The sequence below is a fragment of the Panthera leo genome, chromosome F3 (assembly GCF_018350215.1).
Source record: "Panthera leo isolate Ple1 chromosome F3, P.leo_Ple1_pat1.1, whole genome shotgun sequence".
Taxonomy (NCBI): domain Eukaryota; kingdom Metazoa; phylum Chordata; class Mammalia; order Carnivora; family Felidae; genus Panthera; species Panthera leo.
Genome location: NC_056696.1, coordinates 11,447,365 through 11,465,511, shown reverse-complemented (window position 1 = coordinate 11,465,511; position 18,147 = coordinate 11,447,365). Strand labels below are relative to the sequence as shown.

Sequence of the window (18,147 nt, the reverse complement as noted above, 5' to 3'; positions counted from 1 at the left end):
GGGTCAGAGAGAGGGAGACACAGAATCTGAAACAGGCTCCAGGCTCTGAGCTGTCAGCACAGAACCCGACTCGGGGCTTGAACTCACGGACTGTGAAATCATGACCTGAGCCGAAGTCAGCCGCTTAACCGACTGAGCCACCCAGGCGCCCTGCTTTTTTCTTTTAAAAATTTTTAATGTTTATTTATTTTTGAGAGAGAGCACAAGTGGGGGAGGGGCAGAGAGAGGGGGGACAGAGGATCAGAAGCAGGCTCCGTGCTGACAGCAGCCAGACTGATGCAGGGCTTGAACTCACAAACCACGAGATCACAAGCTGAGCCGAGGTGGGACCCTCAACCAACCGAGCCACCCAGGGGCCCCCATACTTGCTTTTTAAAATTCAACACTGAGGGGCGCCTAGGTGGCTCAGCTGGTTAAGCGTCGAACTCTTGGATTTTGACTCAGGTCACGATCCCAGGGTTGTGAGACCAGCCCCACAACGGAACCTGCTCGGGATTCTCTCTTTCCTTCTGTCACTCCCCGGCTCGTGCATGCACGTGCACTCTCAAAAATAGATGAACGAATGTTTAAAATTCAACACTGAGATGCAGATCTTTACGTATCAGTTAAATATAACTTCTGCCATTCATGTTAATGGATCTATACTTTTCTACTATATGGATATAAATTAAACAATTTAAATCAGTGCCCATTCAGTGGGCGTTAAGCTCCTTCTCTCCTTTTTGCTATTATAAACAACAGCATTGCCATGAACATTCATATATATATATATATATGTATGTGTATATACATTTATATATAGATACACATACGTGTATATATATACATTATATATATTATATTATACATTATACATTACATATATTACATAATGTATATATGTACATATGTACATATGTGTATATACATATTATATATGTATAATATATATAATGTATATATACATAATGTATATATATGTATATACATACATATACTGTATATATATACTGTATATATATAATGTATATATAATGTGTATATATGTATATATACATTACATATATATATAAATGTACAACTGCCTGATTAATATTTGCAGATTACTGTATAAGAATGATTTTAGGATAAATTCCTAAGAAATACTGTTGACTTAAAGCATAAGCATTTTTAAAACTTAGATTTCATCTTTTCTGAAGGAGAAAAATGCAGTCTATCTTTAGTACTTCGCTACCACTTATTAAAAGAAAAAGATCGCAAAAAAAAAAAAAAGAAAGAAAAAGATCACAGTTACCATGTTATTTCAAGGAAAAAAGCCCCACCCATCTATAAGTGCAGGATTTGGGAAAACACCAATCCAACCTCACCCTACTGGGTACAAATCTCACTTCTGCCACCCAATAACTGTGTAACTTGGGTAAGTTACTTACTCTGTCTTTGCTGTAGTTGCCACAGCTATAAACAGCGATGATAACGGGACTTATTTCACAGGGTGGTTGTGAGAGTTCACTGTTCCTAGGACTGCCCAACTGGTACTGGTGTTCCCTTCGCTAAGTCACCATTCTACATGATCACAGATCTGAGGGTACAAATCCATTCCACAAGGACAGGCTGCTATAAGCTATTAGAAGACTTTTCATGCCTTCAATTTAAGCCTCCTCCTTTTTTTAACTTTTCTGAAAACCTTGTATGTTAACAGTTCCTTCAGAGGTGAGTACAGAGCTTTCAAACTTTAGAACAACTATCAAAATGATTATGTAATACAAATTTCAGTAGGTCATGTAATTGTTGTTTTGTTTTGTTTGAAGTTTATTTGAGAGAGAGAGACCATGATCGGGAAAGGGGCAGAGAGAGAGGGAGAGAGAGAATTCCAAACATGTTCTGTGCTGTCAGCACAGAGCTCGACGAGGGGCTCGATCCCACGAACCTCGAGATCATGACCTGAGCTGAAATCAAAAGTCAGACGCTTGACTAAATGAACCACCCAGGTGCCCCCTCGTGATTGGTATTTTTAATATCAAGACATTATATAAACAATACATATGAAACACAAAGGTAAGAGTTAAGGGACAGGTTTTTTTTTTTTTTTAAGTTTATTTTGAGAGAGAGGGCGAGCAGGGGAGGGGCAGAGAGAGAGAGAAAGAGAATCCCAAGCAGAGTCTGCACTGTCAGCACAGAGCCCAATGCAGGGCTCGATCTCACGAACCTTGAGATAATGACCTGAGCCCAGATCAAGACCTGGATGCTTAACTGAGTCACCCAGGCACCCCAGGGACAGGTTTCTTAAACACAGCTTAAGTACACGTGAAGTTTTTAAAAAGGCATCAGACATCCTCTACTGAGGAGGAACACTGGGGAGCGTCTTTCAGAAAACATTTTCAGCTACCAGAACTTTCAGAAAGGAAGATGTGATGCGGTCAATAGTGAACGTAGAACACCCAATCTTCAAGGTTAGAAGGACTGCCATAAATTATAAAGCATTATTTCATTTCAAATTCTCAGACAGACAGTGAAAGAACACGACCGAGCCCAACATCAACTAGTACATTCATTAAATAAGAAGAGATACCTCATGGTAAAGTCTTGTGTCATTCATTCTGATAAGTACTCCATCGATTCTCAAGAAAAATCGCAACAGCAGGAAAAAACTAGAAGGCATTACTCTCTGAAAAAAAAAAATAGTATGTTAATATTTTAATGAAAACTAAATGCTATTACTTTGCTGAGAAAATAAATTTTTTTAAAAGGCATCAGAGAAAAGCTGAATTAGCACTATACAGAAATCTCTGAACTAAAGGTTCTTTGTCATAGCACCAACTTAGTCCTGTTCTATTCTGTTCTATTCTATTCTATTCTATTCTATTCTATTCTATTCTATTCTAAATATCCTGGCTTCAGTTTCCTACAATAGAAAAATATTTTTTAGGTCAAAAGATAATTGAGGTTAAAAAGACTTAACACTTACCTACGTAATATGAAAATTACAATGTTCACTTTAAAAACGGACAGTACTTGGGGCGCCTGGGTGGCTCAGTCGGGTTGGGCGTCCGACTTCGGCCCAGGCCGTGATCCCACGGTTCATGGGTTCGAGCCCCGCGTCGGGCCCTGTGCTGACAGCTCAGAGCCTGGAGCCTGAATTCTGTGTCTCCCTCTCTCTCTGCCCCTTCCCTACTCGCGCTCTGTCGCTCTCTCTCAAAAATAAGTAAACATTGAAAAAAAAATGTTAAAAACTGACAGTACTTACCATTAATGTCAACACCAGTAATACCAAAAGGAAAGAATAACCTATTTCTTTGTTTTTACTCATCTCTACTCACTTTACATTAAATGAAGGCGAGAACTTAAACGAAATGCTCTAATTCAGTGCAATCGATTAAGTATTATTTCATACTGCCCAAGACTGGTTTATCAGATCATTATAACATGTTCTTGGCATCTTTCGTCTATGCCACATCTACACATTTCTGTTTTCCAAGCGTAAACCGGGGAAAAAAGACAGAGACAGTGAGAGAGTAAGAAGGTGGGTCCTGGTGGCAGGGAGGGAGGGGTTGGATACTGTGGGGCCTTTAGATCTTTAAAGGGAATATGCTTGTGGGCACTTGGCTGTCTTAGTTGGTAAAGCATATGATTCTTGATCTTGGGGTCATGAGTGCAAGCCCCACATTGGGGGTAGAGATTACTAAAAATAAAATAAAATAAAATTAAAATAAAATAAAATAAAATAAAATAAAATAAAATAAAATAAAATAAAATATAGACCATTTCTTAAAATAAAATAAAATAAAGACCATTTCTTAAAAAAAAAAAAAAAAAGCTTGACCATTTACTAAATAAACACTCGTCGTCTACTAAGTGTCCAGTTCTAACTATAAGTAGATCTTGGATTTATATAAAAAGATACAATCCCAGTGGTCAAGAAGTTTATCAAAGAGGGAAACAGAGAAAAAAAAAAAATGATGTGGTAGATATAGTAACAGAGGTATGCACAAGGTTCAATAAGCACTCAGAGAAAGTCCCGAAGTTGGCTGAAGAAAGTTAGAGAAGGCAACGGAAAGCTGACCATGGAAAGAAGAGCTGGGGGCGAGAAGGAGAATTCCAAAAAGAGGAAACAGCATGTATAACAAGTAGTGAGGCACGGAATAGAAGATACACGCAGGGAACTGAGTGAGTTGTAGAAGCACAGGGCAACATTAATGAAGAGCGAAGAAATAACACGATAACCCACTAACAAACAGTGGCTTTACTACCTAGAGAGTCACCAGCCACAGGCCAAGCTCTCCTGCCCTAGGACCTTTACGAGCCCTGTTCCCTGACCTAATGCCTACTGGCCTCAGATCTCGGTGTAAATATCACTTGTACACAGAAGCTTCTCCTACCATTCTATGACCACAGGCTTCTGTTATTCTCTCTCCATTCCCTTATAAACGAAAAGATTTATAACTACAGCCGTTCACATGTTTACTTGCTTAAAGCCCATCTGCCCCCACTTAGACCGCAGGCTCCATAACTGCGAACATCTGCTCTGGTCATCACTTTGTCCCTGCTGTCTAGACAAGCAGCGAGCACACGGTGGGTGCTCGTCAGCGACTCCCTGTAGGAAAGAGAGGCTGGAGCTCTCTTTGCCGGGGAAAAGGTCCACAGTCACACTGCCTTCGGGTGGGATTATCAGCAACAGACTTCAAAGCAAAACCCAGAATAAAGAAGGGCTGGAGGAAGAACCTGACCTAGACAAGTTGCTACGTCACAGCCAACTGACTGGGAAGCAGCGTTACTTGACAGAGTGCTCTTTGTAATTACTGGAAAGACTCACTGGCCACATTTCCCCACATTTCCAAGTGGGTTATTGACAGTTACACTGGGCACAACACAGGAAGCGAGCTGAAGTAACGTTTCAGGGCGGCGGAGGGCAGAGCAGGAGTCAGAAGACCCAAGTGCTCGTCCTAATTCCGCAATTTAACTGTGTATTTTAAGGCGGCAGTTCTCTCACAGGGGATGTTTGGAAATTTCTGAGGGTGTTTTTTGTCGTCACAATGATATTAGGCAGTTAAAGACCAGAGACGTTAGATGTGCTGTAACGCACAGGACCATCCTATACAACAAAGTCCAGTCCTGCATCCACAAAACTTCCAAAGATCTTCTCTGCCATTCATGTGGGGAAAAAGATAACAATAGCAATAAACACAAATACATACATACATAAATAAGCCAACAATTTATACTGACCTCACCTTAGAACCTAACTCCATTTTACATACAAATACAAAACACACTGAATTTCCGGGCACGCAATTACTTTGCAAATCAAGGAAAGATTCTACTTTATTTCATTTGGAACTTTACTAAAGGGTTGTTCACCATTTTTGAAAAATTACATCACCAATGGCAGTCTTGATTGTGTTATCTGAGTCACTGACTGCTACCTGGCACCCCTATCAGCCTTCACTTGTAGCTGTCACATTCACAGTGATTCAATATGCAAATGTAAGTATAGGACTGCTTCATTATGACTTTAGTCATATTGTCATATGCAGTCATATTTAGTCATATGCAGTCATATTATGCATATTCATACGTACATACTGAAATACATCGTTTATTCTAAATCAATTTCCTTTTATTTCTCTTTTATCTTATAATTAGGACACGATGTTGGTTTACTGGAAAGAAGGTGGGTTATAGTATCTATGAAATTCATTTCACGGTAGTAAAAGGGAGGGGGTGTTAAAAGTATTTGGTTAGGAAGAAAAAAAAAAAAGGAGCAACGAGGGGAAGTAGGTTGAGAACCAGTAACTCAGATCAAGATCCTAAACCACCTAAAGTCTCCTTCTTCATCTATAAAACTAGGGGGTGTGAAGAAACCGTTCCTTAGACCCTGTCTCCATAAAACACGACCATTCTATAAGACTACTTCAACAAAAGCCACCTCAGCACAGGCTTTGTGGAATTTTTTGTACCACAGAGATGAGATACGTGCCTACCTGATATACTTGGATTCTTTTTTATTTTTTTTTTAATTTAAAAAAAAAAAAATTTTTTTTTTAACATTTATTTATTTTTGAGACAGAGAGAGACAGAGCATGAACGGGGAGGGGCAGAGAGAGAGGGAGACACAGAATCAGAAGCAGGCTCCAGGCTCTGAGCCATCAGCCCAGAGCCCGACGCGGGGCTCGAACTCATGGACCGCGAGATCGTGACCTGAGCTGAAGTCGGACGCTTAACCGACTGAGCCACCCAGGCGCCCCTGATATACTTGGATTCTTAGGTAAAACATGGAAGCAGAGGGTAGACCACATTCACTCCTGACTACTCAGAATGGAACTAACCACCCAATGGAAAAAAGACAGTCTCTTTAGCAAATGGTGCTGGGAGAACACCTGGACAGCAACAGGCCGAAGAAGGAAACTGGACACTTTCTTACACCAGACACAAAAAGAAATTCAAAATGGATGAAAGACCTCAATCTGAGATAGGAAGCCATCAAAATCCTACAGGAGAAAACAGGCAGCAACCGCTTTGAACTCGGCCACCACAACTGCTTACTTGACGTGTCTCCAGAGGCAAGGGAAGTAAAAATGAACTATTGGGACCTCATCAAGATAAAAAGCTTCTGCACGGCAAAGGAAACAATCAACAAAACTAAAAGGCAACCAAGGGAATGGGAGAAGATATTTGCAAATGGCATATCAGAGAAAGGGTTAGTATCTAAAATCTATACACAACTTACCATACTCAACACCCAAAAAAAAACAAATAATCCAGTGAAGAAATGGGCAGGAGACATGAATAGACACTGTTCCAAAGAAGACATCCAGATGGCCAACAGACACATGAAAAGATGCTCAACGTCACTCATCATCAGGGAAATACAAATCAAAACCACAATGGGACACCCCCTCATACCTGTCAGAATCGCTAAAATTAACAACTCAGGAAAGAACAGATGTTGACGAGGATGCAGAAAAAAGGGAACCCTTTTGCACTGTTGGTGGGAATGCAAACTTTGTGCAGCCACTCTGGAAAACAGTATGGAGGTTCCTCAAAAAATTAAAAATAGAACTACTCTACAACCCAGCAATTACACTACTAGGCATTTATCCAAAGGATACAAAAATGCTGATTCAAAGGGGCACATGCACCCCAATGTTTATAGCAGCACTGTCAACAATAGCCAAAGTATGGAAAGAGCCCAAATGTCCATATACTGATGAATGGATAAAGAAGATGTGGTATACAATGGAATACTACTTGGTGATAAAACAGAATGAAATCTTGCCATTTGCAACAATGCGGATGGAACCAGAGGGTATTATGCTAAGTGACGTAAGTCGGCCAGAGGAAGACAAATATCATATGATTTCCCTCATATGGAATTTGAGAAACTCACCAGGTGAACACAGGGGAAGGGAAGGAAAAATAAGATAAAAACAGAGAGGGAGGCGAACTATAAGAGACTCTTAAATACGGAGAACAGACTGAGGGTTGCTGGAAGGTGTTGGGTGGGAGGATGGGTTAAATGGGTGATGGGCATGAAGGAGGGCATTTGTTGGGATGAGCACTGGGTGTCTTATATAAGAGATGAATCACTGGGTTCTAATCCTGAAGCCGACACTACACTGTATGTTAAATGCATTAAATGAATTAAAAAAAAAAAAAAAAGAATGGAACTAACCATTAGCTGGTTACATAACATCACTGCCAGTATTTGGGAATAGGAAATGTATTTTCTCTGAAAGTTAAAACCTTGCGTATCAGCATGAAAATAGCTTTTCTTTAGATCTTAGACTAGTCCTATAAACTATAAATCATACCAAGGACAGTAGATTACAACACAAAATCCTAGCCTAAAAACATAGCTGAAAGAAGCTACCTTAGAAACACAAAACAAAAATTAATTCCTAGAATACCTCATAATTAGATATAGGTAATGCCACCCACACAAAATTATCAAAACTCATAATAAACTCACTGAACTAAATCGAAAAACCTCATGGTGCACAGAGCTCCACTCTTTCTCCCTGGGGAACTGTGTCACAAGGAAACCATTATTATTTTTTGAATTAAAATGGTCTAGGTTTAGAATTTAAATTTTAAGATGGTAAAAATACTTCAAAACCTGAAACAAACTAAGTAAGTTAAAAGCAACTTAAAAGGCTCCATCCAACGATAACAGGAATCTAAAGTTGCTTTGGGGGCGCCTGGGTGGCTCAGTGAGTTAAGCGTCTGACTTCAGCTCAGGTCATGATCTCATGGTTCGTTGAGTTTGAGCCCCTTAGCAGTCGGGCCCTGTCCTGACAGCTCAGAGCCTGGAGCCTGCTTCAGGTCCTATGTCTCCCCCTCTCTCTGCCACCCCCGGCTCGTGCTCTCTTTCGCAAAAATAAATAGACGTTAAAAAAAAATTTAAAGGGGCGCCTGGGGCTCAGTCGGTTAAGCAGCCAATTCTTGACTTCAGCTCAGGTCATGATCTCCTAGTGAGTGAGCTCGAGCCCCACATCAGGCTCTGCACTGACAGAATGGAGCCTGCTTGGGATTTTCTCTTTCTGCCCCTCCCCTGCTTGCACTCTCTCAAAATAAATAAACTTAAAAAATTTTTTTTAAATAAGTAAGTTACTTTGTTTATGTAAGTAGTTTCCACATTACAGTATCATTTCTTTACAGGGTGCTTTATAATTATTATAGAAACCAAGAAACCAAGAAATCAAGCATTCATAAGCAACTAGCTTCACAAATTCTAAAATAAGAACTTTTTAGTAGTTTTCTGGCCAAGATTAAAATACCAAGTGGGGCTCGAACCCACGGACCATGAGATCATGACCTGAGCCGAAGCCGGATGTTCAACAGACTGAGCCACCCAGGCGCCCCCTTTATGATGTTCTTAATAAATAACATTCTTTTCTCTAGCTTACTTTATTGTAACAATACGGTATATAATATATATAACGTACAAAAAATGTGTAATCAACTGTTAACGTTATCAGTAAGACTTCCAGTCAACAGTAGGCTATTAGAAGTTAAGTTTTTGGGGAATTAAAAGTGACACAACGAGGGGGCGCCTGGGTGGCTCAGTCGGTTAAGTGGCCGACTTTGGCTCAGGTCATGATCTCGTGGTCCGTGAGTTCGAGCCCCGAGTCGGGCTCTGTGCTGACAGCTCAGAGCCTGGAGCCTGTTTCAGATTCTGTGTCTCCCTCTCTCTGTTCCTCCCCCGTTCATGCTCCGTCTCTCTCTCTCTCTCCTTCAAAAAAATAAAAATAAAAACATAAAAAAAAAAAAAGTTACACAACGATTTTCAACTGTGGACAGAGGGTTGCTGGTTGCCCTAATTCCCTCACTATTCGAGAGTCAACGGTATATTCCATACCCACAGTCAAACACCTAGCCATAAGGAAAGATATAAGGTACTCCTTAAACATTTACGCTTATTTTTAGAAGTTCCTTGGAGAGCTCTGTTAAAACTAAAAATGATCTGAGACGGTTCAGATTTTATTTGAGAGCAACTGGGAAACACATAGACTTTAAATCAGAAAAAGTTCTATGTCAAAAAGGCCAGGTGAAGGGCATCGAGTGAGCTTTATGTGCAAAGTACCTAGCAAGGGCTCTGGAAATGATCGTCACACTTGGTCACACTTTGTCACACTTCGTTCTACATTTCATCACACTTCGTTCTCAGGCCTTTTCTGACCTCTTCTCTCCATTCCCACGTGCGTCTACCCAACTTTCCAGTCAGATAGCTAAGGGTACCACGGTCAGACAAGAAATATTCTTTGTCCCATAGTGCAGAGACAACTAAATCTCTAATCTGTTTAGGTAATTCTGATAAAACTCCAGCTTTGGGAATCACTGGATGAGAGGTAAGCTTATCTACACGCAGACCCCCTTTCCTCCCATCACCACAGAAGCATCTCTCCTGTCTAAGGCTAATCCTCCCTCCCACGATCTGGATCCTAGAAGATTATGAGCAAAGACAAACTGATCCACTGTGTGACTGATCTTAGGCAAGTTACTTAATATCTCTGACCCTCCGTTTCTTCTCACTGAGCAGAATTTTCTGGAGGATTAAATGAGATGATATAAATAAGCTATATGTGAAATAATAGAAAATACATATATAGGTCTCTGCTTCTAGTTCCTGACAGAGGGCTTCTGAAACCCTTATAAATTTCTAAGTGAGAAGGGCACTTAGGAACATCTTCGGTTCTAATGAGGTGATTCTGGGGGGGGCTCCTGGGTGGGGGCTGGTCCCCAGAAAGACCAGGCCATGATTAGAAGCTTGGAATTTCCAACTCCACCCCTCATTTTCCAGAGAGAAGAGAGGGGTCGGAAACGGGAGTTAATAATTGATCATGCCTTGTGAGGGAGCCTCCATAAAATCCTAGTAGGATGGGGTTCAGAGACTTTCCAGGTTGGTGAACACATCTATATACTAGGAGGGTAATGCACCCCAACTCCAAGGGGGCAGAACTCCTGCACCTGGGACCATCCCACACCTCCCCCTATATCTCTCTCATCCGGGTGTTCATCCATACCTCTGTTACCATATCCTTTAATAAACTGGTGAGCATAAGACAAAGAATATTTCTTGTCTGACTATCCATAGTACATTTGGCTATGTTCCCCTGAGGTCTACGAGCTGTTGTCGCAAATAATTAAATCCAAGGAGAGGAGGTCACGGGAACCTCCAATTTGTAGCCAAGATGGACAGAAGTTGTGGGGAACGTAGGGACCTATGACCCCTGGTGGCTGGCGCCGAAGACGTAGGGCGAGGGATGGTGGTCTCGTGGGCTTGAGCCCTTAACCTAGGAGATCTGACACTATCCCCAAGTCGATAGTGAGGCCAGTGTCCCAGAATTTTGGGTGTCGGTAAAAGTACCACACATCTGATGTCGGAAACATTTTGAGCGTTGAGAGTAAAGGAGAGACACAGGAGGAGGAGACTGGAGTTCTTCCAACCCAGGGTCCCACAGTAAATTTTTCCTCCCGGTAAAGGCTCAAAGCCTTCCTCTTCCCTCCCCTCTTCCTCCTCCTCCAAAACCTCACACCATTCATTTTCTCCCCTCTCTACAAGGAACTGCTTCCTGTGAGCACCTGATCAACGCTAGTCTTCCCCATGTTAAAAAAGCAAAAAGCACATGCTCACGCACACCTGTCAACCGCGTGTCCTCTCTTAGGCGTGTCCCTGTGTCTTCTCCATCTAGGAAGCTTTTTGGAAGTCTGGTCTACTCTGTCTCCACCTCCACATCTTTCCTTTACTTCCTAACCATGTAACTTAAACTGCACTTGCAGAGGTGAATCCCGGTATCTTAGTTGCTATAACCAATAAGTTTTTTAGTCTGGTGGACACCATCACATTCTAAGATCTCCTTACAGCACGACGCTGCCCCTTCACGTCCTTCTTCTTGCAAAGCTGTGCCTCCTTAGCTTCCCAGGCACCACGTTCCTGGTTTCTCACCCGCATTTATATTTACCAGGCTAGTCTGTGCTTAGAGAAGCAACTTCATTTATCCACACCGCACTGCTGGGAACTATGGCATTTATTTAGGGCAATATGTGTTTCACTGTCAGAAAGAAACGCTATCCGAATGAAATTCTTCCAGGCATCCTTAAAATGCAACCCTATCCCACGTCACTTTTAAAAGTAACACGAGGTAAAAGAAAGAACGTGATAGGATGACACTTCTCTTCAGTTATCTAATGCTAGAATAACGACATAGACGAGATAGCACAAGGAAAACTTTGTTGCTAATTAGTTTCATGACCTTAGGTAAATGAACCCTTTGGGCCTTGTCTATAAAATACAGAAGCTAGACTAAGTGATTCTCTACCAATTCATCGTAATTCCAAAATGCTATGGTTGTACAGAAAAACGTGGCTTTAAAATATATTGCTGTTTTGATTTGTTGTGGACAAAACAATAATTTCAATCCCAACACTGACAACCATTATGCTCCACGAGCTATTTCTAACATTTTTTTTTAATGTTTATTTATGTTTGAGAGATAGAGAGACAGAGTGTGAGCAGGGGAGGGGCAGAGAGAGAGGGGGAGACACAGAATTTGAAGCAGGCTCCCGGCTCTAGGCTGTCAGCACAGAGCCCGACATGGGGCTCGAATCCACGATCGGTGAGATCGTGACCTGAGCAAACGTCGGGACGCCCAACCGAGCCACCCAGGTGCCCCATCTAAGAGCTATTTCTGATGCTAGGGTCCTGTCTTTGAGAGACCTTCTAGTAAGTTCTATACTTGAGGGGTTAAGAAAAAGTGCTCCTGGGGGTCTGGAAGAGGAATACTGAACTCTTCCCGGGGGGAGCTGTGGTGCATCTTACAGAGGAGGTGACATTTTGGCTGGGCCTTGAGGGATAAGGCACGTAACACAAAGTTTCAGTAGAAGATGTCCCGTGAAGTGTTAGAAACACAGTTCTGACCTAATAGTAAACACATATGAGTCAATGCGAATGAGCTATTTATTACCCTTCTTAAACACGTTCCACCGATAACACTGTAAACGGAAGTACCTTCCACTGATAGAAGAGAGTACAAACGGAGAAGGGGGTTTTACACTTGTCGTTTCTGTCACCTCTGTGCTGGCGAAGGACGTGCAGTTTCTGGAGCACCCAAATTCTGACCCCCCCCCCCAAGGTGCCGTCTGCAGATCCTTTCGATATAATTTTTAACTCAAGAGTGAAAATTAATCCATAATTTTCATTCTAATTAAATAATCAGCAAAAAAAAAAAAACCAAAAAAAACCAAAAACTACAAAGCAGTCAGGCAGCTCTTGAAAGAAAATGTTCTACTAAAGCCTTAGGAATATACTAAGATTTTATGAACTTTATAATGGATAGTAAGACGTACTCTAGACCCACGTGATACTTTACATGCTATCATGTTAAGACACTGTGATTCTAAGTGAGCTTTATATCTCTAACCAATGGGAAGAATGGAAAAAAGAAGTTAATTTAGTTTTACTTAATTTATTATTATTATTATTTATTTGAGAGAGACAGAGAGAGAGTGCTGCACGTGGGGTGGGGAGGGCAGAAGAAGAGAAAGAGAGAGAGAGAGAGAGAGAGAGAGAGAGAGAGAGAATCTCAAGCAGGCTCAACACTCAGCATGGAGCCCAATGGGGGGCTCGATCCCAAGACGCTGGGATCATGCCCTGAGCTGAAATCAAGAGTTGGACGCTCAACGGACTGAGCCACCCAAGCGCCCCTGGAAGAAAGACGTTCATTTTATAATACTCACAATTTTCACACTCAGGCTTGAAACTCCATGATCATGAAGTTCATCCTCAAACAGGAGAACTTCTTCAAAAAACTTAATCTGTTCTCTGGCTTTCAGTTTCTCCGTATCTATATGGTCTGTTGTAGGTACGACCTGAAAGAACAAATTTCGGAAGGAACACATGAAAATTGAAGGAGCTGGAGACACAGGAGAACAGTCTTCCCACCGGTCTTTTCTGCATGGCCAAAGCACACAGCTCTACACCTGGGTGTCCTCAGTAGACACAAAAGATGAGGTATGTGCCTTGTCCCTCAAACGCTGACAACACTACAGGTGGCTGATACTGTAGCCTTACAAGACAGACTCAAAATTCTTCAGCTTTCATATAAGTCAAGTTAAAATCAAGTGTTCTTGGGGCGCCTGGGTGGCTCAGTTGGTTAAGCCATCTTCGGCTCAGGTCATGATCTCGCGGTCCGTGAGTTCGAGCCCCACGTCGGGCTCTGTGCTGACAGCTCGGAGCCTGGAGCCTGCTTCGGATTCTGTGTCTCCCTCTCTCTCTGACCCTCCCCCGTTCATGCTCTGTCTCTCTGTGTCTCAAAAATAAATAAACATTAAAAAAATTTTTTTTTTTTTTAAATCAAGTGTTCTGTTGTGATTATGAGAAAAATCAATCCTCTGAACATTAGTCAGCGTGATGGACGACTGCTATCATAGACACCCAGAGCGGTTTTGTGCGGTGAAAGTCTACTTGGAAAAAACATCGGTATGGAACTTACAAAAAATTCCCATTAGAGTCTTGCTATGTATTTTAGATTCGCAGCCTAGCTCCCCCAAGCGTACAAAACAGTGTTTTAAATACTGAGGTAAATTAAGAACTTTCCGAGAAATTCTGAGGGAAGAACTCCTAGCATTCTGGGCTTCTGAGGATGCTGGCCAGTTTTTCACCGTGTTATTTCGCAGCTCACGGACACACAGATTCACAACCCAACAAGAGCGTCACCAATGCTAATAAGGCAGGTCCTATCGGTAGCTCACTAAATCGGTAGCTCACATCATTCTTTACTCCATCCAATTTCACTACAAAATGTTGAGCTTTTCCATTCTTTGACATAGTTGTATCATAAATTAACACAATGGGGGCGCCTGGGTGGCTCAGTCGGTTAAGCGTCCAACTTCGGCTCAGGTCATGATCTTGCAGTCCGTGAGTTCGAGCCCCGCGTCGGGCTCTGTGCTGACGGCTCGGAGCCTGGAGCCTGCTTCGGATTCTGTGTCTCCCTCTCTCTGCCCCTTCCCCACTCATGCTCTGTCTCTCTCTGTCTCTCAAAAATGAATAAACGTTAAAAAAATTTTTTTTAAATATTTGGAAGAGAAAATAATTAGATAAAACATGGGTTAAGGATATTGATTATATTTATCTATACTATCTTCTTCATTTACAAGGACAAGTATATTTAAAACACATTTGCTCTTTCTCTTTTCTCTTTCTCAACTCTTTTCATGTTCTCACTAAACTCAGGCATCTGAAAAGGGGAAAAAAAACCAAAACCAACAGCTAAATTTAAAATGTAACAAGTACTTCTGACTCCTAGTATTGTCAGAATGAGTAACCCAGACAAACCCTCTTGCTTAAAAGCTGGACGAAGAAACAAAAATTTCTGAAAAGCATCAAACGGTCAAGATCCTGAAGAATTCCTGAACTGAGATCTGCCAAGAGCACTGGAACCCAGAAAAAGTGAAAGTGAGCCTGTAGTTGGCTGGCTTTGGCCTTGACGCATCTGTAATGGCCGCTCCAGGGGAGAGGCTGGGGTCTGCTAGTTCCTGGCCCCATCACTGCTCAGTGCTAAGGACAGGGACGTTGGAGAATTCCCCGCGCCCCTCCTGAATTGGGGATGGCACCCTAGGGGGCCACACTGGTGTCACAGCTTATGTTACAGGCCCAGAAACCTCAAACACGGGTCCCAGACCAGAGGTTAGCAAATTAAGACCCGAAAGCCAGATGTGTCCAGATGTGGCCCCATCACCCATTTTTGTGTGAACTGGGAACTAAGAATCATTTTTACATTTTTTCAATGGTTGGAAAAAAAAAAAAAAAAAAGAATATTCCAGAGCACATGAAATTCAAATTCATGACATGAAATTCTACGTAAGAATTCACATAGATCTCACACTGTGGAACGCACGTTTCCACGTCCCTAAGTAAAATGTTACCGAAACAAAGCTGTGCCCGTTTGTTTACTTCCTGTCCATGGCTACGTTCAACTACAACAGCACAGCTGGGCAGCTGCTCATAAACCCTCCCGCCCTCAGAGCCTCAAGTATTTCCTACCTTTACAGAAAGTTTGTACAACTGTGTCTCTGACTCTGAATACCCTCGGCTGCCTGTCAGAACTGCCTTCTGGGGAAAAAACATCATCATCCTGGGACTCAAAACTAAGGCGGTCAGGTCCATCAGGAGCCTGCGCACCATAAACCGGAACCAACAGAAGAACAGGCCAATAGGACAAGACCCAAGGGACCCCAGATACTGGAAATGAGGCCCGAGCTGTTCAGCAACAACGCACGCTAGATTCAAGGAAATCAAAGCTAAGGCTGAAAAATGCCATAATATACTAGGAAATGTTTTTTGAAAAAGAAGTGTGATCAGGAAGGGTCCCGCTGGAGGGTGGTTGCAATGTTCTATTTTTTTTTTCCTGAGTGGCCACATTTCACAAATCATTACACTGTAACTTCATGTTTTCGGAGTTGACAACCGTTAAAAGGCTTACAAAAAATATGGAACACCGCATTCTTGACACCTGACAAGAAAAATGAGCCCGAGTTACATCCTTCGAAGAAGTCCTCCCTCACGTCAGATGGAGGTTTATGATAAGGAAGTCACTTGATTTATAGGTGTTTTTAAATTTACCATATAAAGTCAACTAATGCTAAATACTAAGAACCCTATTTTAAATTTGTTTCAAAAATGTCCTCTTTAAATATTACTGAAAGCAGTAATACATGTATGTACACATTGAGATATATATTTGCCATTTATTTTTTTTTTAACGTTTTTATTTATTTTTGAGACAGGGAGAGACAGAGCATGAACAGGGGAGGGTCAGAGAGAGAGAGAGACACAGAATCCGAAGCAGGCTCCAGGCTCTGAGCTGTCAGCACAGAGCCCGACATGGGGCTCGAACTCACAGACCGTGAGATCATGACCTGAGCCGAAGTCGGCCGCTTAACCGACTGAGCCACCCAGGCGCCCCTATATTTGCCATTTTATATATATACATATATATATATATATATATATATATATATATATATATATATATATATATATGGTGGTAAGGACAAGAAAGTTTTTTCTTTTCTTTTTTTTTTTTTTAAAAGTTTATTTACTCATTTTTGAGAAAGAGAGGGTGTGTGCCTACAATGTCAGTTTACGTATTTAACCGAAAAGAAGAAAATGGCCACATTTTGCCAGGTACCTTTTAGGCATCTGACCTCCTAACAGTCCTTAAAAACATTTTTTTTAATATTTATTTATTTTTGAGAGAGACAGAGACAGAATGCGAGTGGGTTAGCTATTAGCACAGAGCCCGACGCGGGGCTTGAACTCACAAGCTGTGAGATCTGACTTGAGCCGAAGTCGGACGCTCAACTGACTGAGCCACCCAGGCGCCCTATGACCTCCTAAGATTCTTATACCATAATCTTTGAGATGTTCCTACGGTGGCCCAGCCAATACATAGCAAAGCTGGATTTGAAAGCAGCCAGCACAACTCTATGACTGGCTTTCTTCTCTTAAATTATGCTACAACTCACGAGTAAGAGGTAAAACAACTCAAAAAAGAGTGAGAAAGCACTACACACACACACACACACACACACACACACACACACACACACACACACACCAGCAGCTCCCAGCAATTAAAAGGCAAGAATTTAAGTGCAAAAGGAAAGGCGTCATTCTAATGCCTCATTCTGACATTCTTACGGTTCATATAAGATATATGCTCCTACACAGGCATATATTTCCTATATACACTAGGGCTTTTGATTTCAGAAAGGGTGTAAGCATTAAATAATTTAAAATCCCAAGTAATATTATAGATCAAAAAAACCCTTAGGTATTAAGAAAGTCAAATGCAAAAAATGTGCCCGTGGAGTGATCTTCCACATACAACATGCTTACCAATAAGCTACAGCATTGGTATTATGTTATCAAGAGATACATACTTTAAGATCTTGAACCTATTTCTTCATCCACGAAACGAGGATAAGAAGGCCTAACCTACAAGGTTATTTTGAAGATTAAGCAACAAAGTTTTAACACTTTTGCCTAGAAAACAGGTACTCAAGGGGCGCCTGGGTGGCTCAGTCGGTTAAGCATCCGACTTCGGCTCAGGTCAGGATCTCACGGTTCGTGAGTGTGAGCCCCGCGTCGGGCTCTGTGCTGACAGCTCAGAGCCTGGAGCCTGCTTCGGATTCTGTGTCTCCCTCTCTCTCTGTCCCTCCCTTGCTCATGCTCTGTCTCTGTCTCTCTCAAAAATAAACATTAAAAAAATTTAAAAAAAAAAGATACTCAATTTTTTAAGAAAGCAAAGGAACGTACTCACAACTCTGTTTAGACCATAAAGCAAGAATAAATATTTAGATACTATATCTATATATCTACTTCTAGTTTTGGTATTTCAATAATATTACTTTAGTTCCCCTGACATTTGAGATATATTATTAATAACAGCAGCTACCATTTATTGAGATCTTGCTGTATAACAGACACTGTGCTAAACACTTTACATATGTAATCTTATTTACTTCCCACAACTGCTATTATCCAGTTTACCAAAGTGAGAAACAGTATTCAGCAAGATTAAATTGCTTTTCCAAGTTGAGCGATGGTGCTGGGATCTGAACCCAGGCCTGCCAAAGCCTGAACTCCAGTAAGCAGGTGATCACACCGCT

At 41.5% G+C, this 18,147-nt stretch overlaps 1 protein-coding gene across 3 annotated transcripts in view; it reads right to left on the bottom strand.

Annotated features, from left to right (window-relative positions):
* The window catches only part of TIPRL (TOR signaling pathway regulator), a 31,987-nt gene that overhangs the window by 3,962 nt on the left and 9,878 nt on the right, over positions 1-18,147 (bottom strand). For all 3 annotated transcript variants that reach the window (XM_042925320.1, XM_042925322.1, XM_042925323.1), the window contains exons 4-5: positions 13,213-13,344; positions 2,549-2,644 (exon numbers count right to left, since the gene is read on the bottom strand). In XM_042925320.1, coding sequence (XP_042781254.1) covers positions 2,549-2,644; positions 13,213-13,344 — 228 coding nt within the window. The remainder of the gene's footprint in view (positions 1-2,548; positions 2,645-13,212; positions 13,345-18,147) is intronic.